At 36.7% G+C, this 12,745-nt stretch overlaps 1 protein-coding gene across 1 annotated transcript; it reads left to right on the top strand.

The window, feature by feature from the left end:
* Positions 1–708: 708 nt before the first annotated feature.
* Positions 709–12,026, top strand: LOC134668905 (chitinase A-like). Its single transcript, XM_063526407.1, has 2 exons — positions 709–793; positions 10,075–12,026. The coding sequence occupies exon 2, from the start codon at positions 10,130–10,132 to the stop codon at positions 11,795–11,797; it is 1,668 nt and encodes a 555-aa protein (XP_063382477.1). The 5' UTR covers positions 709–793; positions 10,075–10,129; the 3' UTR covers positions 11,798–12,026.
* Positions 12,027–12,745: the final 719 nt, after the last annotated feature.

The following is a 12,745-nucleotide window of genomic DNA, read 5'->3' on the forward strand; positions in this document are numbered from 1 at the left end:
CTTGTGTCACTCTGGGAAGAGAAGACCATGTTTTATTAGACTATGCTAAAAATAACACGAAAAAAATACCTACTCATGGTGAAATAAAATGGCTGTATTATACTCGATTCCAATGAATTGAAAACCTCCTCCTTTCTGAAGTCGGTTAAAACACAGGAGTCTATGTACCTTAGCTCCGTGAAAGAAAATCGACTTCGTTGAAATGGCATCTTGCTGCCTATTTTCAGAAGCGTGTACGTGTATTTTTTTACATAAGTAGGTATTTAAAGTTCTACACTGCAAGTGTATGGATATTATTAACATTGAAACGGCCTTTTATACGTGAAGGTGCTGCTCCATAACAATTAGGTTTATTCATTAGATTAGATTAGTTGTTTAAATTCCGATTATAATGTATAACTAATTATAAAAAATACTAGGTATTTATTATACCTACCTAGTATTTTTTCAAAAACCTGGGGTATTTTGTGAAAGACGTTGAATTTGGTAATCAATTTTTAAAAACTTTAATTATAAGGTTTTTTTGTTAACAAGCAAGCCGGATAAAGTATTTTAGACACAAATCGCATGGCATTTTTCCAAATTTCTACAATTGCCTTTGTATACAGTTCAGCAAAACCAATGACTCCCCCACACTCGTACCCCGCAGCCAATACGTGTGTAGCATTACGATACACCATAAGTTACTCATGAGGTTTTCCTGGAGAACCACTTTATATGCCAAGCTAGTCCTTAGCAAGAATCAGTGTCGGGGGAGCCAGCGGTGCCTGTGCGCGCCGATACGCGAAAACTGGTAAAATCACATTGTTTACTAGTTTTTTTACGCGAAAATGCTTTGTGTTAAAACGTGTGCGTTAAAATTGGATTAAGGGCCAGTTGCACCAACCACAAGGAACTAAAGGACTAATTGACGCCATTTAGCAGTGAACTTTATGTCCCATATGTAGAATAAGTACAATAAAATTTTGTAAACTTTTTATCGGTGGCAAATTGTTTGGTGCAACAGACCAGTGCAGTCTTGTGTTTGTGTGTTTATTAGTCGTCAGTGTGACAACCAAAATATAAAACACATACTATTAGGGTAACATTCCATTTCCAATTCTACTATGGAAATTGACAATGACAGCGACGCGTTCAGTACCGGTAGTGCAGCTGCGGTTAGAAATGGAATGTTACCATTAGAAACCTCTCATATCCGTACTGAATCCATAATCAGATATAAGCTTTATTTTGATCACTTACTGAGTTATGGTTGTCGACCGACGATAATAACATACAAAACGAAGATTTGCATAAATTTACGGACCTTTTCGTGCAATATAATGTTTACGAGACATTGTTGTAATTACAAGGCTGCGATTAGGAAGGAATTGGAAAACTGATATTTATATGTACAAGTACCTATGTACAGTTGATGTTCCAAAAAGGTTCCAGGCATGTACACTTACATTTCATCGTGACAAATCGGTAAATTCGTTAATTCCATTCTTATTTTTGTCTCGGAATTACAATAAAGATAAGTTATAATATGCCACATGCAGATAAAACGAAAAAAAAACAACAAAGTTCCAAATTTAAAAGTCGAATGATGTATCTACCGAATAAAAAAAGTCCAATACTGATTCCCTTTACACGGCAAACGATCCGAATTTCGAACAAATCGAAATTTAAATTCGGAACTTTATTGTTAAACCGTTACGCTTTACCGTTACTGTCCCTTCGAAAATCGAGAGCACAGAGCCTGTACATTCAAAATATTCCAAAATGGACTTTAGGCCAAGGTGATAAGAGTGGAAATTGGACAATGTTTTACTGAAGTAAGTCGAACAGTTGATAAACCTTAAATTAACCCCGAAATTTTATCTCTCGGCCTAATTAAGGAATGCGAAGTGATTTCGTAATGAAGAAAATATTCGGAAAATTTTATTTTAGAGAGCCAAATTGTGAATTTTGTTTAGCATTTTCGCGCGTGTTGCTGTTTAGAATTTAATTTAATTTTATAGAATTTCTACTGAAAATAGTAACTGAATACCTATAAATTTTATTTTATACGTTTGTCTATTTGCGCTAACAAAATTAATTTAAGCGAATATTTAGTGAATTAAAACTGAGTTTCGTCGCTTCGTTCGCTTGTTAAAAAAAATATTTTAAAAAGGCAGGTTTTCGTTACCTATTGATGAACCAAATGCAGAGCATGGTAAGCGTACACCGTAATTTACGAATACTTGCTCTAGAGCAAAGAGGTGTCAGTTGGGTGATGCATCAGTATGAGCAAGAAGAATAAATAGTATAGAGGGGTAAATTATAGTAAATGTTGAGTCACTGTAAATTTACTGCCATCTATCGACATACGACTATAACTCAAAATAAACTCGTATAAAATTATCAAAAAAATTAATATATATGTATAAATGATTTTATTATTTTTATATCATTTTGACCCATGTTCATTCACTGATATCTATGTGCTAAAATTGTTAAATTTGATACGGTGTCGTCACGCCATCTAGCCGAGCATAGACTAATAAAGGTGTGTGCGCCATCTATCCGAGAATGACTTTTTCTTGATTTCCGAGGCACGTTTTTTTCTTAGACTTTAGTCATCTTATACGAAGTTACATATGTCTTCGGTATGAGTTTGTACCGACCCCAAAAAAGGTTGTTGGAAAGCTATTGTGTTGTCTATATTTAGAAAGTGTCATCGAAAGTTGACATTTCAATGGCGCCGTTATGATGGCCTGTATGCGATACTGTGATGCATTGCACTACATTTTTGATAAAGCACACAGAGCAGTTTTACACATGTTTTACCGGCAATATTTTAGAACGTGAGTATACTACCTATATAGGTCATGCTGAGTAAATTTTGGGACTAACCATGGGCATTTTGCCGAATTTAATTTTTCAAATATACTCTATTGGTACGAGTAAACAAAATTCGATTTACAAGTATAAACATAGAGATGTACCAATTTCAACAGGATGCCTTACAATGATATACCTCCTTATACCACAATAGCAAAAAGTCGTATGTGCACATACATTTTATTACACATACGACTTTATTCCTCACGTATATAACGATTCGTTAAATGCTAGTGGGGCATTATGCAGCGAATTACAATTGTTGAACAATAAATAAGATAGCATTTGTACCAATGCCACATACCTTAGAATAATTGTCTTGTTTTAATCGGATATAATTTAACATAGCGAAATACGTAAAAAAATATATTTATAAAAAGAATCTCAACAATTGCTGTTACCATTATTCAATATCTGGAAGACCGAGCTTTACTCGGAAAACATATAAAAACTCAAAAATGCGGGTTTTCTCATATTTAAGACCTAGCTAGATCGATTTATCGCCCCCGAAAACCCCCATATAGCAAATTTCATCGAATTCGTTAGAGCCGTTTCCGAGATCCCCGAAATATACCCACATATAATAAACAAGAATGGCTCGTTTAAAGGTATTAGATAGATAGATGAAATACCCATTTATAGATAACATTATACATATAACTTTCTCTCCTATAACTCTCCTTCCGAGCTATACTTATCTATACCAGTAGCTACCTATAACTTTAGTACGCTTAATAAAAACGATACTACAATGACATATTACTAGAAATATATCTACATATCCCAGCTACATATTGTTATTGTTGCAAACATGTATTATTTAAATTAAACTTTCTCTACACTTATTGCGAATCACACGCGCCTCTCTGTTCCCAATACTCACACAAACCCTTGCACTCGGCCAACCTGAATGCACGGTCAATGGCACGAAAAAACCTATATCCATAGAACAAGGTCGGATCTGCGCGGCCGTGTTGCGCGCTTACGACCTAATGCGCGGGAAGTGGGGTTATTGTATGCAAATGTGCAAAAAGTCAACAACCCAGATATACGCGAGCGTTTAGGGTTAGGTGAAGTGCAAGGATAGAGGTTTCTTAAAGTCGGATATGGCTTAAACTTACTTCTGGATTTAAAATTAACACATTTTTTTTATTCTGATATACTTTTCGAAAGACTATGTAGGCTAGTGGAGTCTGAAATGTAAAACAATTTATTAGAATTTTAAATACGTATAGGTATACCATATACCCCCTTAGTCATAAAATAACGAATAACGTCAATATATTCTTTATTTATGTTCTAGAGCTCTAGTAAGAAAGGTTTTTTTTTTATTATAAACTTAAGGGCTAAGGGGTTTTCACACTATGGGGTTGAGAAAGTTGTAAATTACTTGTACGTGAGCGTATAAAAAAGAATCATACGCGGAACCCTTAGCAATCGGTATAGTTCGAGAGCGCATCTAAGCCTTAATCCCTTACTGCATCTAATAAAAAATATTAGTTTAAATTTGAACTTTAATAGTTGTTAATAGAGTTGAATATCATATCCGCCATGTATGGCATTGTATGCGGTAAGGGGTTAATTTATACCAATTGTTATATTGTTTGTGCGTTGACCTGCATTTTTTGCAGTGGTGAGATGCTCTTTTGTTTTTTTTTAATGTCGCACGTCGGAGAAAGGATAAGTAGATCACAAGTTTAGGTTGAAAACATATCATTACTAGCGACCCGTCCAGCTTCGCACGGATTACACAAAACCTTGACCAATTATACATACTGCATTTGCATACTGTTTAAAACAGTTGAAAAAGGTGAAACATATTTAATTTTTACACTAACACATGTAATCTTTACCCTTTTTCTGCGAATAAATTATTTTTTGTTTGTTTGTTTATACTTAAACCTTTCTCAAGAATCACTCTATTGATAGGTGAAAACCGCATGAAAATCCGTTCAGATTTTGAGTTTATCGCGAACATACATAGACACAAACAGACAGACGCGGCGGGGGACTTTGTTTTCTAAGGTGTAGCGATAAATGATATATACAAACCAATGTACTCGTACATCATAATAAGATACCATCACTAAAATGTGCGGACTTCAAGTTTGTATAAATATATACTCAAAAAATCAATAATTAAATATTGATTGAAATAATTTAATATCTCTTCACAAAACATTACTTATATTTAAATTAGATTAAATTGCTTTTGACCGTCTCATTTTTAAATCGAGGTAATCTGGTATGTTAGTGATCAGAACAAGTATCCAATTATTTAAATACAAAAGCACTTTAATGTAGGTGGAGTCGTTAATTTTTGAAAGTGGGGTAAATACATTCGGAAGCGGAGAAAGGATAATGTAAATAAACTAAGGATGTTTATTTACATGGTTATGAATAACCTGTTAACTCTTATGTTTGTGTATGTATTAAAATAAACGTGTTGAGTTTGTATTAATTTAAATGTTGCATTAAAAGCTGCGCTTTCTTTTTTACACTTTTATTATTTTTACTTTTAACTCAAAGGCCGCAATTTACTTGGTAGTTTGTTAGAGTTTAAAATATTAATATCTGAGAGACCGGTCTTTGCTTGGAAAACGTATAAAACTCAAAAATCCGCGTTTTCCCAGAGATAGCACCCAAATAGATCGATTTGTTGCCCCCGAGAACCCCCATATAGCACATTTAATCGAAATCGTTAGTGCAGTTTCCGACATCCCCGAAATATATAAATAGATAAATATACAAGAAATGCTCGTTTAAAGGTATAATATTCCAATAATGAAAACACGTAACTACCTATTAACATTCAAAAATCGTAACATTACCTACATCATTAAAATTATTATTACAGAGGTTCTATTAGAAAGGTTTGTTATAGATATAGTCCATATTTATACATAAACAAATAGACGAATAACTTAACTACTAGTTTATATTTTGTTATGATTATGATACGTATAAAGCGCAAAATCAACTCCTTTACACTTTAAGTATAAACTGATTTAAGTATAATAAGTAATAACGTAGGTACACAATTTGCACATAAATAGTTATATAACGAGAACAATAAACAGAGTCCCAAGTTCACATTTACATTTATACCTAATAATATTTATCCTATGTTTTTTGGTGAAATCGTCCTTGAGAAGTAAAGTTAAATTTCACTTTTCAATTAAGCATCATATTTCGACCTACATTTTAAATGGCCGATTTTTATTTTGGTATTGAATTTTTTTTTCGCCAAATTTTGTTAAAGTTTGGTGTGTAGAGTAGGTAGAGTTCCCTATTCTGTATAATATAAGCACAATTTCAGTGTATAAGTATCCTAAAAAAAATATACCTAATACAGGTTTTTTTTTCGGTATAAGATATTATTTCGTATTTATACCACCCGGAACAAGGGTAAAAAGACCATAAAAAAAATGATAATGCGGTCCCCTCATACTATTATCACTGTGACAAGACACGAAATGGTACTGACCATACAAAGGTCCTTAGTCATTTCGAACATTTACCTAAGATAGATGATATAGAAACAATACCGAATATGAAACATGTTAAATTAATATTAATTAATGTTAATATTATATAAGCAGTTCATTGCCACATAAACATGCCAAGTTCACGTTTGAAATTTGCATAATATATATTTTAACCGATTCAATATTTAAGTGGTCTGGTCACCATTTGCATTTTAGTAAAGCCGTCATGCGAAGAAAGCCAGTTTTCACTTTTTTATGAGGATAGGTATATGATAGTGATACATTAAAAATTATCATTATGGCAAAAAATACTAAGAAATGCAACAATAGGAGAAAAAAACTTTAGGAATCCCGATCCCGATATAGATCTGCCTGCTGTTATATAGTCCCACCCTGCTGAGTAATGTTTATTATCAATACTTATAAATAAATATTGTATTTTATCAGTATCACCCAGCTATCGTAACGAGATTGCGAGTACGACGTGTTTTAAATGTGTGTAACACACGTAGGCGCGGCGCACATAATCACGTACGTCTATTTTGCTATTATTAAATAATTATTATGTTATTTTTATACTAACTAACTATTTTGGTCAGTGATCCAAAAATAATCTTGGCCTCAGGAAAGAGCGTTATTTTTATACATAGTGCAAAAAATAAGTAAACATCGTTGCTTGCTATGATTCTAGGAGAGTAATGCAGTAGACATTTATAAAAAAAAATAGGGGTGCCCCAAAAAAATTACTTATAAAAAGTTGTTTTTGATAAGGGGGGCCCCCCAATAATTGGTATTTAGAACTATGCAACAAAGATAACATTTGATCTCAATTTGGGCGGTCGCGGTCGCAAAAAAATCACTATCAATCCTTAAAAACCGAACAAGTGCAAGTCGGACTCGCCCATTTCGTACATTTTAGTAGGTATTTGTTGTTATAGCGGCAACAGAAATACATCATTTGTGAAAATTTCAACTGCTAGACAGCAGCTATCAGTATCACGGTTCATGAGGTACAGCCCGGTGACAGACAGACATACGGACAGGACCTCCACTATCCTCTTAGGCTCCCGTTTTTACCCTTTGGGCACGGAACCCTAAAAACTATGAACACGTAGGTAATCTATCTTACCTACGGTCAAGGAATTTACTTTCAGTACCACTTCATACCGTGTCACAGTGACAATACTGCCCTGCTAAGCCAAGTAGCGGCATCTCAAATAAAAATTTAATGCAAACATATACCTTACATTCTTTATCTGAAAATTCAATTTTCAACGTCATTTGTTTTTGAGATGCCGCTATTCGGCTTAGGAGGGCAGAATAGTAGGTATGAGATCACTAGCGATTTTCATATTGATTATCACTGTGACAAGGTACGAAATGGTACGAAAAATATTTTTTGACTATCAATAATTAATCCTGCCTTTATGGTTTCATCTTCTTCACACATATGAATATCGCTATTCGGCTTAGGAGGGCAGAATAGTAGGTATGAGATCACTAGCGATTTTCATATTGATTATCACTGTGACAAGGTACGAAATGGTACGAAAAATATTTTTTGACTATCAATAATTAATCCTGCCTTTATGGTTTCATCTTCTTCACACATATGAATATACGAACGAAGCTGGAGGTCCTGGGTTCGGATCCCGGTAAAAGTTCATTTATTTGTATGTCTGTCGCAAATATTTGTTGCGCGAATGATTCAAACTTGTTTTGAAACACGCTTGTTTTTGATAGCAATACATATTTAGAACATAGATTGGATAACAAATGACCTCAGATTGGGGGGTCCCCTTATATCTCGGAAACTAAAAACCCACTATATGTGGGTAACAACTGTGTCGTGACTCATGTGCAGTTACCTAATCCAAGTAAGCTAGCTTTTCAATGACTTGGCAAATACCAAAGTGTGGGGGCTCCACCATAAACATCAAATATCATTTGAAAATTCGACGTTTTCACCTTTAAGCTGCATCTTCTTGGCAGTAAAAAAAAGTGAAAGCGCCAGTCGCTACAATATCTATTCATGAAACCAAAAGAATGTACTTAAATTGTAATTGATACATATTTGTGTGAGTGTTTTTCAATTTTTGTTTGCAATGCAAAAAAAATAAGTTATTGTTTTAATGGGATTTTGCGATGACGTTCTGGCTATGCTCATAAATGACTGTACGTAATTACAAGCTTGTTTAATTGTTGTTTACCTATAACATTTATAACGTAGAAGGTAAACCACACGTATGATAGCGACTCTATTGTCAATGCAGTTGACGAGTTGATGTTAATAACCTTATGAGTCCGTCAGTAGATCAAAAAATAATTGCAGCTTCTTGTACGTACAGTCGGCACAAGCAACAGAGTAAGTTAGACCGAGGAGAATCGTATCACAGGCTGAATCGGATCATGATGAATAATCCGGTGATATTGGAAATATTGCATTGATATGAGCGCTGTACATGTCTTCTTTTAGCCTGCGACGCAAAGATCTTTGTCTGACCCGATTCGTCCTGTAATCCGATTTGTCTCGGTCTACCCTATACGGACTACGCACCGAAAGTATCTACATATAATAGCGTAACAAAATCGGACATAGTCTCTATATAGAACAATTAGACTGTAGGAAAAGATTCTGAACGACTGTAGAGTTCTCTATTTGGAAAAGTATTCTAGGGTCGCAAATAAGTTTGGCGCGTTGTTTCATACACTACTATGAATATAAGTTCGCAACTTTCGGGCATCTTTTCTCTTACTCTAATCAAGGCGTAATTAGAGTGACAAAAATATTTGCTCGTGCGAGCTTCGATTTTCGCGGTTTTAGCCCTTACATGCTTATGTGGTTTAGGAATAACAGTATGAGTGACGGTACAGTTGCTACCAGATAATATATCGGAACGACCGAGGTGCTCGGAAATATTTGAACACGCACTCTAACGCCTTGACAATAGAGGCGGCGCGTGTTCAGATGTTTGTGACCACCTTGGTCGCTTCGTTATATCTGATGGTGACTATATAAGACAGGCCCGTGAAAACAGTCTGCCTCTTTTAATTTTAATTAATTAAAAACTCAGTTGAACTAAATTAAGTTTTAGTTAAATGCGCTTCAATAATTAGATTCTTTAATAAGAAGTGTAAGTAGGTAATACGAGTTTAAAATGAAAAATTAATTTGTTAGTTTAGTAAAATTATATAAGGTTAATTCAGCAAATTTCAGTCAGCGTCTAACTTAAATTCAATTCTATCTAGATATTAAATTTATAATTCAAAACTACATAATCTATTAAAGGAATCTTTGACAACAGAAATGATTCAACATTTAGTAGTAGGCATTTAAAATAGTTGATTTATTTTCCAACGAAAGGAAACACTCAGAGATAACAAAGCCGTTGTTTCATTCCTTAGTAATCCTTAGTCATCGTCCATTAGTCTAAATGGAAAATCAAAATAAATCATTAATAAAAAAAACAAAACACTTTTTGTCACCTTGGCCGCTCTAGAAATTTAACCGTGATACAAAACTGTGCTAATGATATTTATTTCGTATCTAAAATCGCTCCAGCATATACTTTCTACCCCAGAATCTATACGGATGATGCTCTATACAATAAGCCTACACATTCGCCATATAGGTTCTGCGGTGCAGTATTGATACAGGCTCTCGTACTAGCGGTTGGCCTACTAATATCAGAGTATATAAAAGATCCGTCTCAATATGCAGGTTCAGTACGTGTCGTCGCTTAACGAAGTTCGCGCGTTGAACTTTGGGACCGGTTATGGGGTATCCAGTGGCATTAGTCATCGCGGCGCTGGCGCTGGCGCAGGCCGCCCCGCCGGGGAAGCCGTCCCTCGGCTGGGGGGAGCGCACCTTCGCCATCGTGGAAGTCAACCAAGCGGCCACAGCCTACAACCAGCTCGTCAAGCGCCACGATGCCGCCGACGTCTCCGTCACCTGGAACGTCTGGTCTGGCGACGCCGCCGAAAAATCCAGGGTACTCCTCAACGGACAGGAATACTGGTCGGGACCCGGGCAGTCCACGGGCTCAGCTTCTTTCAAAGTCAAGAAGGGAGGACGCTACCAAATGGTTGTAGAATTATGCAACAAGGACGGATGCAGCTCCAGCGACCCAACCGAAATCGTTGTTGCTGACACTGATGGAAGCCATTTGCCACCATTAGATTACTCCATGGGAGAAAGGAACAAGCCTTTCAAGCAGACTTCGGGGAAAGTAGTTGGAGCGTATTTTGTTGAATGGGGCGTATATCCCAGGAAGTTCCCCGTGGATAGAGTACCTGTGCCCAATCTGAGCCATCTCTTGTACGGTTTCATCCCAATCTGCGGTGGCGACGGCATCAACGACAGTCTGAAGGAGATCGAGGGAAGTTTCCAAGCTCTACAGCGTTCTTGCAGCGGTCGCGAAGATTTCAAAGTATCCATCCACGATCCTTGGGCTGCTCTACAAAAGCCTCAGAAGGGGCTCTCGTCCTGGAACGAGCCTTACAAGGGTAACTTCGGTCAGCTGATGTCTCTTAAACAGGCCCGCCCAGACTTGAAGATCCTGCCTTCCGTTGGTGGCTGGACTCTGGCCGATCCCTTCTTCTTCTTCGATGATAAAGTCAAGCGTGACCGCTTCGTAGCCTCAGTCAAGGACTTCCTTCAGACTTGGAAGTTCTTCGATGGCGTCGATATCGACTGGGAATTCCCTGGAGGCAAGGGAGCCAACCCTCATTTAGGAAGTCCCAAGGATGGTGAAGTCTACGTAACTCTCATGAAGGAACTACGCGCTATGCTAAACGAACTCTCCGCTGAAACTGGTAAGAAGTACGAGCTGACATCGGCCATCAGTGCTGGCTGGGACAAGATCCAAGTGGTCAACTACAAAGAGGCTCAGCAATACATGGACCATATCTTCCTCATGAGTTACGACTTCAAAGGCGCTTGGTCTAACGATACTCTTGGACACCAGACTCCTCTACACGCGCCGGCTTGGAGGCCTAAGGAAACTTACACCACAGACTTCGGTACAAAGATGCTGCTTGCTCAAGGAGTGAATCCTAAGAAGATCGTTGTCGGCGTCGCCATGTACGGTCGAGGCTGGACCGGCGTTCACGGTTACGAGGACCCGAAGAATCCCTTCCTTGGAAACGCTACAGGGCCCTGCAAGGGTTCATGGCAAGACGGAGTTGTCGACTACAGAGACATAGCCAACGAAATAGCGCAAGGAAAATGGGAGTACACTTACGACAGTGTCGCGGAGGCTCCTTACGTATTCAGAAAAGAGACGGGCGATCTCATAACTTATGATGACGCAAGGTCGGTCATTGCCAAGGGCAAGTATGTGAGGGCGAATAAACTCGGTGGTTTATTCGCTTGGGAAATAGATGCTGACAACGGTGATCTCTTGAACGCAATGAACCAAGGTCTAGGTAATAATGCGTTTTAATTGACCTGAGCGGCTATGATATCTCCAGACGCGAGATAGTATCTTTCGTCTCTTTTTCACAATACTTAGAAAGAGATGGGTCTATCTCGCGCAACTCGTGCAGTGAGATGTGCTAGAGCCAGAACTGTATGTGATCGTAATTTTAAGTAGTTCTAAGTAGTTTTAAGAACGACTGTAATTTATAATAATGTTTCGCGACTGCAAAATGAAACATAAATGCTGAAAGGTTTGTGCGTTTTTAATTAATTTCCTTTATGCGAGCAAAGAACAAAGAACTAATTAGTTTAATAGTGAAAAAAGTGGCTGCTTTCTAAACAAATCGTTTGAGAGCAAACACAGGGATAAGTAAGTATACCTACGTTGCTTTCATACAAGAATGGACTTTATTATCATCTTGTAAAGCTTAAATTAATACAGTCATGCTTTATTTTCCAAGTGGATATGTTTTTCCAAGTTTAAAGCTATTTTAAGCAGTGAGTCTATTAACTTAAGCATGCAATTTAGAAAAAAAAAGTTGCCATAGAATTAAAAATCGTCTAAAAAAGTTCTACGTTCTGCAAATTGGTAGTAAATAATCTTTTAGATTTAGAATTTAATTTAGCATCAAAGAGTCCCTATCCTTGCGTGGTGTTTGAAAATAAGTACAAAATAGTTCTGCGATTCTTTTCGTGACTCAAAAGGAAAAAAACGGAACTATTATAGGATCACTTTGTTGTTTGTCTGTCTGTCTGTCTGTCTGTAAAGACTCTTTATCTCCGTAACGCGTGGAGGTATCGCGTTGAAATTAAAACCATATACTCAGGGGCCAAATTCGACATGTACAACTGTCAGATTTCGCATCCACGTCAAATCAACAGTTGATTTTATCGCATACTGAGTGTTGATTTTATCATCGGTGGATAAAATACCATTTGGTACAACCAAAACTCAACTCTAAACTAAGGGTGG

This window comes from Cydia fagiglandana, chromosome 1, assembly GCF_963556715.1.
Source record: "Cydia fagiglandana chromosome 1, ilCydFagi1.1, whole genome shotgun sequence".
Taxonomy (NCBI): domain Eukaryota; kingdom Metazoa; phylum Arthropoda; class Insecta; order Lepidoptera; family Tortricidae; genus Cydia; species Cydia fagiglandana.

Bases quoted from the DNA above. Each gene is read 5' to 3' on its own strand.
- LOC134668905 (XM_063526407.1), top strand. From the start codon at position 10,130: ATGGGGTATCCAGTGGCATTAGTCATCGCGGCGCTGGCGCTGGCGCAG.